Genomic DNA, 14,101 nt, shown 5'->3' on the forward strand with positions numbered 1-14,101 from the left:
AAGTTAATGCTTTCCTTTTTTCTTTTCTTTCTTTATTTTTCGGAATGCAGACATGACATGAAAGCTATCTACTAGCCATCTAACAGCTGAATGGGACAGCCATCCATCACAATTAAAGCAAACATTCAAAACTGTCAATGTATTATAAACACAATATTAATACAAGGGAAATAACCCTTTTAGATTTTCTTCTCAAAATTATTTCTACTCAAATCGATGTTTCATGTTTGTTACATGTAACCAATAATGACTGACTGACTGTATTTTATCCCTTACATAAGTGAAATGGTTATGAGGGAGACAATCATAACAGAATGTCTCTTTTGTAGCACCAAGAATGCAAGTGTGGAGTCAGGAACATAGTGCTGATCAACGCCAAAGTAGTATGTTACATTATTTTGAAAATATTAACTTGTTTGTGTTATATATATATATATATATATATATATATATATACACACACACACAGTTGTGCTCAAAAGTTTGCATACCCTTGGAGAACTGGTAATATATGTACCAATATTTAAAGAAAACATGAGTGAGCAGGTAAAACACATTTCTTTTATTTCTTATGGGATTCATATTCAACTGTAGGTTATAACAGAATGGCACAATCATAAAACAAAACATGGCAACAAAGAAAAAAATGAAATGACCCCTGTTCAAAAGTCTGCATACCCTTAGTTCTTAATACTGTGTATTGCCCCCTTTAGCATCAATGACAGTGTGCAGTCTTTTGTAATAGTTGTCTATGAGGCCCCAAATTCTTGCAGGTGATATAGCTGCCCATTCGTCTTGGCAAAATGCCTCCAGGTCATGCAAAGTCTTTGGTCGTCTTGCATGAACTGCACGTTTGAGATCTCCCCAGAGTGGCTCGATGATAGTCAGGAGACTGTGATGGCCACTCCAGAACCTTCACCTTTTATTGCTGTAACCACTGGAGGGTCAACTTGGCCTTGTGCTTAGGGTCATTGTCATGCTGGAAAGTCCAAGAGCGTCCCATGTGCAGCTTTCCTGCAGAAGAATGCAAACTGTCTGCCATCAATTTTCACAAGGTTCCCCGTGCCTTTAGAGCTCACACACCCCCAAAACATCAGTGAGCCACCACCATGCTTCACAGTGGGGATGGTATTCTTTTCACTATAAGCCTTGTTGACCCCTCTCCAAACAAAGCTCTATTCTGGTCACTGGGATGAACCAAAATCCCCACCACAAGCTTTATGCATAGCTCTCAAACTGATTTGGAATGGCATGAGCACAAACATGTGAAGCATCAAGGACTGGAACTAACTGTTGTGTAATGTAATTTTACATTGATCAGCTATACATTAATCTGTGTGAGTGCTCTTGTATTGTTTAATGTACTGTACAGCTGGTAAAGATATAACACTAAGTTTGACATTTTAAATTTTACAGTGCTATTCCACATGTACAGGATGCTTCACTGGACCTCTTCTCATCATAAATAAAAGTAAGTAGTCAGAGATGTGGTCAGCACATGCTCTGACATGTAGCGCTTCCACTCCTCTCACTATCATTTTCTGTCACATCTGCACTCTCCTGTACCATCAAAGGCCTAAAATAAAATAAAAAGATGTTTAAATGTCTCAAGTTTTAGGTGAAATTAGGGTAGTGTCAGCACTCTACTAATGTTATGTATTTCTTTTTCAGCTGTCCAGTCATCAGTCAGGCTGTCTGAGCTGCCAGTAAAGAGAGGGAGAAAATAACTTAAGTATTTTAGGTTTTAAGGTTGTAATGTTTAACATTTATTTTATTTTTAGCTACGTTATAATTAATAAAGGAATATTGTGGATTCATTTAAGATTAATCAACAGCATTTGTAACAATGTTGATTATCACACAAAATTATTTCTTTTAAAAAATAATGTTAAAATCAAGGTTACAGAGGAAGTGAATGTGGCCCATTTTTAGAGGTTTTAAAAGGCAGAAATGTGAAGCTTATGAAACACTTAATTATTCTATTAAAAGTTGTTTTATTTGAGCTGTTAAGTGTAAATCAACAATTTAATGGTTGTTTTAGGGTTTACCGCATTACATCATCGTGGCAACAAACTTTACACAGAAACGATTAATAAGCGATTTTATCACACTAAAATCATATTAACATGCATATTGTTCACGTCTTGTGGCTATACTTTTGAAACAGTATTGTTTACATATTGGCCCAATTCACTTCCATTGTAAGTCTCACTGTAACCCAGATTTTGCTTATTTAAAAAAAAAAAAAGAAGGGGAGGGACAAGGCAAAATTAATTTCTGTGGTTATTAACACTGTGCTACAAATGCTGTCGATTGAGCTTCCATTGAACCCAGAAAATTCCTTTTACCTAATACGCTACATGTAGTGCAATTACAATAATTACAATACCATTTTAATATGTTTTAATACATTTGATGACCTATGACTCTGTTGCGTGTTTTACTCTCCAAAGTTGAACCTGACAGGTTGATTATAATTTAATGATTTATTGTTATACATAACTTATAAAAAACGATGTTAAATATTAACTATATTAAAAATGTTATTACATTATTTATTTTATGGCTTTGTGTGTGATTACTGAAAAATATTACCCATAATATATACAAGAACAGGAAGGAATAATGGGTAATCGAGTTGTGTGTTGCAATGGCATCAGTAATAAACACATTTTTGAACATTAAAATACTGTTTCAAAAGTATAGCCACAAGGCGTAAACAATATACATGTAAACATGATTTTAGTGTGATAAAATCACAAACATTTTCTGTGTAAAGTTATAGGCAACTTCAATTTTACAACTTCATTGCCATGACGATGTAATGCCAATATACCCTAAAATGGCTAAGAATTACGATTTAAACAACTTTAGAGCTTAAATAATACACGTTTTAACAGAATTAATGTAAATGCATTTAAGCAATCATAAGCATCACATTTCTGCCTTTAAACCCTCCAAAAATTTGTCCCATTCACTTCCATTTTAAGTGCCTCACTGTATTCTTTTTTTTTTTTTTTTTTAAAGGAGGAACAAGTTGAAATACATTTTGTAGTTATCAGCATTGTGCCACAAATGCTGTTGATTGATTGATTGAACTTTTACTGAAACAGGAATATTCCTTTAAAGCTGCAGTGTGTAACTTCTGTGCTATTAGCGGAACCAAATGGAATTGCAAAAATTGCAACTGTTTCCAAACAGGTTTCCACAAACACTCCCCCTGTCTGCAGTTGTTCAGAAATCGCCATGGAGACTGCTGATGTCAAGATTTATAGTGAAAAGGGAGTTACGTTTTGGTCTGTTCCCATCCAGAATCAATTGGATCACTTCAGAAGACAAGGATTAAACCACTGGAGTCATATAGATTACTTTTTTGCTGCCTTTATGTGATTTTTTTGAGCTTTAACATTTTGGTCACCATTCACTTGCATTGTTTGAACTTAAAGAGCTGAAATATTCTTTTAAACATCTTTGTCGGTGTTCTATAGAAGAAAGGCATACACAAGATATAATTTAATTGTGATAATACCCATGTGAATCATAATTGAAATCGCAAGCTTTATCGAAATCAAATCTACATCAATACCCACCCCTACTGGGTAACCGGATACAATGTTCATAAATGCACACACACCACAGCAAAATTTGTAAGGTGCTGAGGCAAAAAGAACAATCAAAAAGCAATTAAAAAAAAACATGCACACTTACTTACTGCTCCAAAAATTGTCTCTTTAATGAATAAACATACTGTTAATGTTTTGATCCATACAAGTCTTCCTCAGAACATTAAGACAGACTTTGTGATGTAGATTTCAACAAAACACCCCATGATTCCCACAAGTGCTCGAAATTTGATGTTAATGATGCTACCCATTCAAAAATCCTAGGGCGGATATAGACCTTATATTATAATATTGACAATGAGATATAACATCTTTCTTGACTTATTTGATCATACCAAGAGTTAATTGGATTAAAAATGTAAATCAGGTCTTTTCAGTGATGATACCTGGATGCCACTCGCTTAATTTAACATGGTGAGGTCATGTGGCAGCCCAGCACACAACTGTTTGAAATGTTTGCTGCATAATGCATAGTTTCACACATTATTTTAGTTACTATTTTTAAGTGGGTTTTTCTTTTCTGTACTCCCAGTAAGATCGGTATTGAAATTAGTTCAGTAGGTATCATGTTTAATTGTGCCGACTCAATGCAGCATGCATGTACAGTACATACAGTATGAAGGGCTGAAAGACAGACATGATAAATTAACAGACACAAACAATTCAAATTTTATTCACATTTATTTTGCTTTTAGTGTGCTCACAGAAAATTAGAACACCTTCAGCAGAGGAGTTTAATAGCAATTTTGTAAGGAAAGTTACATTCCATCTCTAGGTCAAACAGGTCAAAGCTTCTCCAGTATTTACAAAAGAAAAGAAAGAGAAGAGACAAGATGCTACACAATCATTGCATCTGATAGATTCCTTAATTTTGTCAAAGACCACTGAAAAAGCATCATCTGTTGTAATTGAATAAACCACAGTATAAACAGGAACCAGGTCGCGTGTCACAGCTTGGTTTCAGTTCAAAAATTGCTTCAAAAGGTCTCTCAGGATGACTTCTGTTATCTTACAAAAACGAGCTTGGTGGTAGAAGAGCTACATGTGCTTCTTGAGATCAAGATTTCATTTGTACAATAATCACAGTTAAAACACCCCTCCTATACATACTTACATTTTAATAAGCTCATAGAACCAGCAATAAACCATAAAGCCTATACAAATGGTTTTCCTACTGAAATCACTGACTGTTACAGCTAAAGTGAAGTGGAGAGTTCCTAGGATCTTTAAAATGCTGTTCTAAACCTAGTACTGGGAATTATGTCGGCTTGTTTTCGGAGTAAAAATAATTGACTTTAGTGTTGTAAACTGTGAACAGAAATTGTTGGTCGTTCGCTTTCAGACCACCCTTTTTCCCTGGTAGTCTGTGGTAAAATTCGAAGGCACCAAGGTGCCAATCTTTAAAAACTCCCATTCACAAGCCCTGCTCCCTTTATTCCATGGGCATATCCGTACATTTTCAATAAGTTTACAATTTTCTGTTTGTATAAAAATAAAAAAGAAACAAAAACAGTTAATACTGATGCAAAAAAAAAAAAAATATACGGCAGATAATGTAATTTTTGTTTTCTGTATTATTCAACTTAGCCACCCACCTCACAGATCCAGGAATGACCATAACGGTGGAGTGAGATGGGTTTTGTGGAGAGGGAACACCTATAAAAAAAAAAAAAAAAAAAAAAAAAAAGCTTTAAAATATCCCTGGTTGCGGACAAAGTTCTCCAAAGTCTTCTGCCCAGGTGCCACTCCACCGCACAACAGGGAAATGTTCTTTGATTATCTTTTTTTTTCTTCTTTTTAAATTTTTTTTTTTTTTAATTTTCTGTTGATCTGCATCATGTATGTTACTCTGCAGTGGATTCAGCAGGGGCTGCTGGACTGGACTCTGCTTCCTGTGCAGCTTCCTCTGCCACAGGTGCTTCATTCTGAGTGGGAGCAGGCTCCGCTGCTACTGGCTCCGCAGGTTTCACCTCCTGTTTGGTTTCCTCTGCGGCAGGACTGGCAGCCTTGGGCTCCTCTGCTGGTTTCTCCGCTGCCGTTTCCTCAGGTTTCTCCGCTGCTGTTTCCTCAGGTTTGGCTTCTGCGGGACTGGCTGCAGCAGGTGTGGCCTCCTCGGCTTGTTTGGCCTCCTCTTCTGATGCACCAGCTTCTGCAGCTTCAGTTCCTTCAGTTTTAGCCTCCTCGCCAGCTGCCACCGCTGCCTCCTCGCCAGCCTCTCCATCTCCCGTCTCCTTCTTGGTTTTCTTGAAAGAGAAGCCACTTAACTTGAAGGACTTCTTAAAAGAAAAGCGCTTCTTCTTCTTCTTAGGTGTCTCATTGCTTGTGGAGGGAGTGGCACCCTCCTCAGCTTTCACAGCCTCGCCTTCAGCAGGTGCTTCAACGCTCGCCTTGTCTCCATCAGCGGCCTCCTTTTCAGCGGGAGCTGCCTCTGCCTTCTCTCCCTCCTCTTTCGGAGCCTCCTCGGCTGCTGCACTGCCGTTGGCCTGAACCTCCGCTTTCCCCTCAGCGGCCGCAGGAGATGAGTCTCCGTTCACTTTCACGTGGCCATTTTCCTAAAACAAAAACACAAAGCGTCATTACACAGCCAAAATGAAGCTTGACACGCTGCTGTCCATGAGCAATACCACAACATGACACATCTGGTCAGCAGATACCTCATCATAAATGCAGACAATGACTGGACACAAGGACTCCAATTCTAGACAGCATTTCCATTGGATATCACGCTTTGATTTCATCATATTGTCAACAAACATACATTTAGGGTAAATATTCCAGTTAATAAGTGAATAGGGGTGGGTAAAAATATTGATTTTCGATGTTTAAATGAAGATCACGTTGCAATCTCGATGTTAATTCTTAAATCCTATGATCGATCTTTTACATTCACAGAACAGTCGGTTTTCTTAAAGAGACAGTACCGTACAAATCAATGCATATACTAGTGATCGACCGATATGGGGTTTTTAATGGCCAATGCCGATATCCAGAGAGCAGGGTGGCCAACACATTACACAATTTAATATAGTAAATAAACATAATATTGCTAAATAATGAATAAACTCTTATTTAGCACTATATCTACTCAATTTCACACTAACATAATATAAAATATTGAATTTTAAATGGTAGATAGCAGTTTAAAATACAATATTTTATAAGTTAAAGTTTAGTTACATGCGCATAAACAATCGCATTTTCTAAAAATAAAAAAAAAAAAATAAACGAATCAAACCAGTTGCATAAGACTTAGAGAATAAGACATTTAATCATAGTGCACGTAAAGCGTTTTTACTTTGAAGCTGCACACGCGCTCGTACAGATCCAGCGCGAGCAGCAAACTACTGACAGTATAAACGGCCTGGATCACTTGCTTGGATTATCACTGACTCTGGCTGATAGAATACGTGCTTCAGAGGAAGATATTAGATGAGCGCTCGACGGGAAGAAAACTCTGGATTTTTGTGAGGTTTGTGAATTACATCTGTTTAAAGATATCTGCATATTTGCAGACAGTATATAATAAGTGTTATTGATATTTGCCTTTTATAATTAGACAAGGCAGTTAAAAGTTACAGGGAACTGCTGAGGAGAGACTGTTAGAATACATGCTTCAGAGCAAGATATAAGAGCGCTCCACAGGATGCTGGATCTGCTCAAGTTGTGCGAGTTTGGTTTATTACATCCGTTTAAATGAGATATGCGCATATTTGCAGACGGTATATAATAAGTGTTATTGATATTTCCCTTTTTAATCAAATGACAAGACAGTTAAAAGTTACAGGGAACTGTTAAGAAGAGAGCACTTTAACATTACGAGCTCAAATGCGTCTTTTGTGGCTCTGAAATGCAGACCGTTTAAATGAGAATGTGTTGCACATGGTCTATTATTGTTACGATGGCCATTAACAACAAAACGAACTGTGACTGCTCGTTTACATTGTCTCAGTCGCTTCACATGCAAGCAGGGATTCTCAGCGCCCTCAAGAAACAAATCGGCCAAACAGGGAAATGTATTGGCCAATGCCGATAATAAAAACAAAAAACAAATATCGGACGATTTATCGCCCGACCACTAGTAATATACCTGTAAATGGTATAAATCATGCAACTAAAACATATATATATATATATATATATATCTCATATTTATTGATTGAATACAGGGATTTCTTCATTTTTAAAAAGCTAAAAATGTTCAAAAAATAATAAAATGTAATAAGTAAAATTTATATTTTCATAAGGCAGGACTCGATATTAACCCTTGTCCAGGACAAGTGGATTTTAGGGGGCAAGTGAAAGAATGTTACTTGCCCGACCAAACAAGCAGACTAAAACTTCAATAAAAAAAAAATAACCAGCAATATTTGTGATAGCCTAGGCTTGTGTCACTTATTAGAAAGTTCATATTCTTATTCTGCTGTTTAAAGTAATGAAGAACACATAATTTTATAATTCGCTAGCGATCTATTAACAGCTGCGACCTGTTTGACAGGCAGAATATGTGTGTGTGCTGAACATGTGCGTTTGAAAATGCTCACGCTAATGTGCACCTGAACGTTCAAATACATTTCAAAATTCCGCCAAAATGCTCATCTTGGTGAGGTATTCATGTAAACACAGAGACAAAAAAGCAGATTTGTATTAAAATGTCGGACTTGTAAGTGTGAATGTAAGCTAAAAGACCTGCTGCCGTCTAGTGTAGTGTGTCATTATAATAATCAAACAACCATAACAAGAAAATGAGAAAACACTCACTGCTCTTGACTGGGTAACTTCAGTAGCTTTAAAAAAGTATTAATGTATTATAATCATACAGTAAAGACCAGTAGTAGTTTTATGTTGCATTTCATTCTGAATGTTTCCTTGAAACTTGATAGCCTACTGTTTTTAAAAAAAGCACTGAATTTTCTTAATTTGTATTTTTTGTTCTATTTTTTTTTTTATCTATTTCTATTCATAACTGTTTTTTTATTGTCATTTTATCACTGACTGTTTACTAGTCTTTAATAACTAAGAACTTGAAACCATTCTTCCATAATTAACATATTAGTTAGTGTTATTATTTGTTGTGGTATTGAAGCTGGTATTGAGAATCATCAAATTTCACTACCGACTACTGAAATTTTGGTATTGTGATAATGTATAGCATTTATTGTACATGGTAGATCTTGCTGCAATAACATGATGAAAAGTAGATCTCATTCCATAGAAGTGCGAGCACCCCTGCTGTAAATGATGGCGTTGGAGGCTTTTCTTTATTTGACTACCATACGTAACAAAAAATAAGTATCTTATGACAATAGCCTCCTCCCCAACCCAGCTGATTGCATAAGTACACTATTAAGTTGGGCATCGGTCATAATTTTTGAAAAATATACAACATAAACTTTGACAAATTACTTAAATGTCCTTTTTTCTCTCCGGACAAGTAACTTTTTTTTACTCGGACAAGTGAATGACCAATTTATCTGTCCCGAGGACAAGCACATGACAATGCTTAATGTCGAGCTCTGTAATGTACCTAGTTGGAAGTTTCCCCAAATAATTAACATCATTAGCTGGGAGAAAAATTTTATACGCAAGCAAAAGGTACATTATAAACTAAATATATCCAACATATAAATCAATATCGATTCAAAATCTTGCGAATCGGAATCGAATCAGGAAATTTGTATCGATGAGCCGCATTACACCGCTAAGGCGGTTTTACACGGGATGCGGTCACCGCACGTTCCCTATTCATTTTCAATGAGAAGTGGCAGGCGGCAAAACAGAGGCAGCAGTCGAAGCTTTGTTGTGCACGACTGCTCGCAGCACAGACTGTGCAAGATAAAAATATTTTCTCTCTCCGTGGCTGCCGCTTGTCACTGACCAATCAAATGACATTTAACTTATGTAGTCAAACACAAAATGGAGTAGAATAAACTCGCTGTTTTTCCTGAGCTATATAACATTTCTTTGAGCATTTATAGAGATATAAATTGGAAAACAGCAGAGTCGGTGTACCAGGTGAAAATAGGCTATGGATTTGGGCTGCAACTAACGATTATTTTAATAATTGACTAATCTAATGATTAGACCATTCTGTGATTATTGCAACGATTAATCATTAGCACTTAACCGACTATTCAACTTGTGCCTTGACTTAAAAGGTTGTATTAAACATGCTTACTAACAATAAAGAGGACAAAATCATCTTTTAAAAATGCCACTAAATGACATTCACTGAATTAAAGGAAAACAAATGAAGTTTAATTCAGTATAAAATTCAATGTGAAAAAAATTGTTAAAGTGTTTGTCTCGTTTTCCATTTAAAATTGTATAAAAATCCTTAAAGCAAGATACATTTACTTGAAGCAACATAAGATATTTAGACTTGCTTTCAGAGAATGTATCTTGAATATACTGCAAGTGTATTTTGAATACAAGTATATTTCTTTCACTTGTTTATACTTCTGCGAGTGCAATAAAGACTAAATATACTTATCTTCAAGATATTCACTGAAAGCAAGATTTTCCCCCTTTTTTCACCCAATTTGGAATGCCCAACTCCCAATGCGCTTTTAAGTCCTCGTGGTCGCATAGTGATTCGCCTCAATCCAGGTGGCAGAGGACGAATCCCAGCTGCCTCCGCATCCGAGACCGTCAACGTGGCTTGTTGACGGTCTCAGATTGCATCAGCCAGGTGCAGTTTCAATCTCTCCCTGGGCGAGATTGAAACTGCACCTGGCTGATGCACACTCTGGCGCAGGGATGCTAGTCCCTCATGCACAATGCTTGCTGCAGCTAGATTATTATGTGATTGCACTTTCAGCCCTACTACGGATACTTGCATAGTTTATATTTTGAAGACAGACGACTGCAATATATGCAAATAGGCCATGGACCATCTACTTAAATGTTCTCTTCTGCAACAGGTGTGTTTGAAACATCAACTTTAGATAAACAGAAAATACCATTTCCCAGGCGGCTTATTAGCAGAGTGTTTTGTGGATTTTTAATGTTCATTTGTAGCCTTCCCATTTTAATGATTGATGTGATGTTATTTGTACCATATCAATTTGGCAATAGAAACAAAGTAATGCAGTCTGTTTCTCTAGTCATTAGAAAATGCAGAATTCATCAAATGTGAGGACAGATGGCAAGACGCCATCAATACTTACAATTATATAATTAAGCTATTTACTCTTGATATAATTTTACACCAATTAAAAAACAGATTTTTACAATAAAGTTATAACATTGAGAAATAAGTGCCATTTTATTTATTTGCTATAACTTACATGAAAACTAATACAATATTTACAGTAATGACCTCAGAGACCCAGTATCTGAGCAGAAGCAGTAAGGGGCATTGTTGCACTTTTACTGGCACGTTTCGCATGGCTTCTGGTGTGAATGGAAAACGCCTGTACAAACAAGATGCGGCAAAATCTTAAGCAAAGCCCGCCGCCCACCGCGTCCCATGTAAAACCAAGTGTATAAGTCTGCATTCCACAAGACTACAAGGAACACCTACATCGACACGCCCACTACACATAACGCCCCCTTTGGATCATCAAGCGATTCTACTGGCTACAAGAACTTTTAAAATCCCATGCAATTGCTGTATGATTAATTTTCTCTTTAAATATGAAATTGTCACATATCATAGTATTAAACGGAAGATATAAATAGAAAACTGAACTTGTTTAATGTGATTTTTTTTTTTTTTTTTTGGAAGTGCTCTTTATTCCTGAAGGTGTTTGTACAATTTCTGCTTGTTCAATAATAAAAATTAAAAAAAAAGACATAAATGGTAAGATAACCGTTCATCTGTTCTGTTCAGTTAGCTTACAGGCTAATCGGTTAGCCTATTAGCTTAGCATACTGCTAGCTTCTTCTCCGCTTCACTTTCATTAAATTTCTCCTCACTGTCGCCACCTACTGATACGGCGGTACGAATGAATTTAAAATAACTTAATTTGCGGTATATTTAATGATTTTACAAACTTTTCATTTTTAAAATCTTTGTGGTTATGGTTGTTAAGAGTTATGGATAGGTGTAGGTGTTTATGGTTGCTGCAGAACTCAAAATAAACACAACAAACAGTGTATGAATGTGGCATCTAACTGTTTCGAGACTTCAGGATCCCGCTGGTTATTTGAAGGGGGCGTAACTTGTAGTAGTCTTGCAGGACGCACACAGACCCCCTCTCTGTAAAATCACATTTAAGACCGCCAGAGGGCGTCGCGCCTCCATCACCGCCAAAAAAGCTGGTGCCAACTGATCAGCACGTATTCATAAAGCGTATCAAGCATTTGAATGCTCTGTGCAACCTTTAACAAATAACAATAATTAAACACAAATACAAAGCTCTAACACTGCCATCCTGTTTAACGTTCGAGTGATTTGCGGACACTTTGGCCGCTCTAATGTGCTTTTCGCCGATGGAGAAGAGCTTCATTGTGATAGAGGAGCATCTATCGAGCATCTGTGACTAAAGGCGTGGCGAGCCATTGCTACTCTTAACAATCAAACCCCACTGCCCCGTGCAAAATCCAGATTTAAAAACCAGAAATACCTCCGAAAAGAAATTAAAAAAAGAGCTGTATTATTCTAAATAAAAATCTCAAGTGTGTCTGTATAAAACCCAATGAGACCATTCTGATAAAACTCTCCCCAATTCTAAACAAAGACTCTAGCCTTCTCCAGAACACAGAAAACTCCAAATAAATAACGCCAAAAACGTTCAGTCTAAAGCAGACGAGAAACATCCGAGTACCATCAAAACATCTTTCAGCATCATGAAAATGCAATAAATTCTCTAAAAACACTGACGGGCTCTCGGGTTGAATGAATGACGAGAATGTATCTTTAATTTGCGTGTCTGGATGCGCGTGTCTAGCAGAAATCCGCGCAAAGCATCCGCATAATTAACATCATAAATAAATCAATGTTCTAATTAAACGGCAGATTTTTTTACCTGTCCGTTGGCTTTAGATGGTGAAGCTGCAGCTTCTCCGGGGTTTTCAGCCGCGGTCTCTGCTTTTCCAGCTGTCTTAGAAAATTGCGCTCCCATGCTTTCACTCCAACAAAGAGCTCAACAGATCCCAATACAGAACAAAGACCAACAAGCCTCTTCCCAAGAATAAAACACACCCCGGCCAACGAGTACCCTTCAAAGTGAACGTACGAAGCAATCAAAGTCCAGTCTCAGTGAAGAAAATAGGGAAACGGTAGAAAAGCCCTGGCAAGCAGGATAAGTAATTTTAAAAAATCCCAGATTTGCGCCCGTGTCGCCGTAGACAGCGCAGAAAATGGAGAAATTTCCCTGGTTCCTAATAAGATGCTGAGTCCAACGCCCAACTGCACAGATGAATGGGCATTCCGCCTTATGACGTCACCCACAGTCGTAGCCGCCCAATCAGAACAGACTCTCAGAGAGAGGGAGCGGCTGAAAATCCGAACTAGCCAATCAGAGTCGGCACTGGCAAGGTGGGCGCGGCTGAAAAATCTGAAACGAACAACAGGCGGTCAGATTGTTGTACATCTCCACACAAACCACCAGGCATAATTTTAGATCATTACAAGATCTTAATATTTTTTTAATTCTTTATTTAACATGAATAATTGAAGCAACATTTTTATAATCGTAGTTTTATCGTTTATTTGATTGATTGAGATTGCTTTCTCGTTTACTAGTGACTTTTATTGTCCCGTCTGGATCATCTGCGCGTGGAATAGTAAATTTGGCCTTAAATAAATTGTGAACAATCCTCCAATTAAAAATAGACTACTCACACACACTGAACAGTTATTTTAGTCAAATTAGCAAACCGACACGCTGTTTTCTATGTTTCGCCGCAGCGTGAATGATGCGTGTGGGCAACAGCACGTGCGAGAATAAGGGTCGTCAATCACCCATATATTATTTAACACAGAACGACAGGCTTATTTCACTGGGTTTGATGGCATGTTAATAGAGCACAGATAGCATTTCGCTTGTTCATGCATTCTGTTGTGTATTAAAGACGGTGACAGGAAACTGCCATCTTCATTCTCTTTTCCCATTCAACAGTGAAGAACCAAGAGTGTTGCTGTTTTCATGATGATGCCTCAAGCAGGGCTGGAGAGAAATAACGATAACAAAGAGAAAAGACAGGAAACGATGAGAGTAGGGTTGCCACTTTTGAAGTTTTAAAATAAGCGACACTTAAAAACATCCTCCACAGTTTTAGCAATAAATGTGTTGAGTTAATATGCGTTATCAACAAAAATTATATATCCTTTCATATATGCTAAAATGAGAACTTTCCTGATCCATGACTCATTAAAAAAAAATCATAATTTATATGTTAAAAAATATACAGTGCATCTGGAAAGTATTCACAGTGCTTCACTTTTTCCACATTTTGTTATGTTACAGCCTTATTCCAAAATCGATTAAATTCAGTATTTTCCTCAAAATTCTGCAAAAAATACCCCATAATGA

General features: G+C 37.0%; 1 protein-coding gene across 1 annotated transcript; it reads right to left on the minus strand.

Moving 5' to 3' along the window:
• Positions 1-4,285: 4,285 nt before the first annotated feature.
• LOC127415866 (myristoylated alanine-rich C-kinase substrate-like) lies at positions 4,286-12,967 on the minus strand. Its single transcript, XM_051654875.1, has 2 exons — positions 12,593-12,967; positions 4,286-6,175 (listed from the first exon to the last, which is right to left on the minus strand). Exons 1-2 carry the CDS (start codon positions 12,686-12,688, stop codon positions 5,468-5,470), a joined length of 804 nt encoding a protein of 267 aa, XP_051510835.1. The 5' UTR covers positions 12,689-12,967; the 3' UTR covers positions 4,286-5,467.
• Between the last annotated feature and the right edge of the window lie 1,134 nt (positions 12,968-14,101).

The sequence above is a fragment of the Myxocyprinus asiaticus genome, chromosome 25 (assembly GCF_019703515.2).
Source record: "Myxocyprinus asiaticus isolate MX2 ecotype Aquarium Trade chromosome 25, UBuf_Myxa_2, whole genome shotgun sequence".
In the NCBI taxonomy this organism is placed as follows: domain Eukaryota; kingdom Metazoa; phylum Chordata; class Actinopteri; order Cypriniformes; family Catostomidae; genus Myxocyprinus; species Myxocyprinus asiaticus.